At 42.0% G+C, this 571-nt stretch overlaps 1 protein-coding gene across 1 annotated transcript in view; it reads right to left on the bottom strand.

The window, feature by feature from the left end:
• Nucleotides 1-314: 314 nt before the first annotated feature.
• Nucleotides 315-571, bottom strand: part of LOC148516803 (uncharacterized) — a 59,665-nt gene continuing 59,408 nt past the window's right edge. Inside the window, exon 5 of the mRNA XM_088479539.1 lies at nucleotides 315-475. Coding sequence (XP_088335665.1) covers nucleotides 315-475 — 161 coding nt within the window. The remainder of the gene's footprint in view (nucleotides 476-571) is intronic.

Below are 571 nucleotides of genomic sequence, written 5' to 3'. Positions count from 1 at the left end.
ATCTCCTGGGCGCCCATCTGATAATACGCAGGAACCGATCTCCTGGGCGCCCATCTGATAATACGCAGCAGTCGGAGATGGGTCATTATCCTTATGCTGTACATGTGTCATCTCTTCATTCTAATGGAAAAGTCTGTAGAATAAAGCAAACTATAAATAAAACTGTAGATAAATGTGTTCTCTGGTCAGATCAGGTTATTATCTAGTCCCAATATGTGACTACAGATCTCCGTATCTTGTGCACAGATATAATCCAATGGCGACGGACGTAACCCTTTGATCTGCCAGAACAATATCATTCCCTGAAGTTACATCTAATGATGGAAAGAAATAATGTGACAATTCTCACTCACCACAGCCATCACCACAAAGTAACAGAGTAATGCGCAGACAAGGACCCCGAGTATTAATCTGATCCCATTCAGCACAATGTAGGAGACCTGTCTGATCCCCGCATCCGGTAATGCTGGAAGATGTAATATGTGTCATTATCAGCAGAGTATAATATATCTGTGGGAGAGGTACGGTATTTGCATAGTATAGAGGAGAGAACAGTACTGGGTAGATAAAT

The sequence above is a fragment of the Taudactylus pleione genome, unplaced genomic scaffold (genome assembly GCF_031769625.1).
Source record: "Taudactylus pleione unplaced genomic scaffold, aTauple2 ptg000239l, whole genome shotgun sequence".
NCBI classification, from domain to species: Eukaryota; Metazoa; Chordata; class Amphibia; order Anura; family Myobatrachidae; genus Taudactylus; species Taudactylus pleione.
This window is presented reverse-complemented; position numbering and strand designations above follow the sequence as displayed.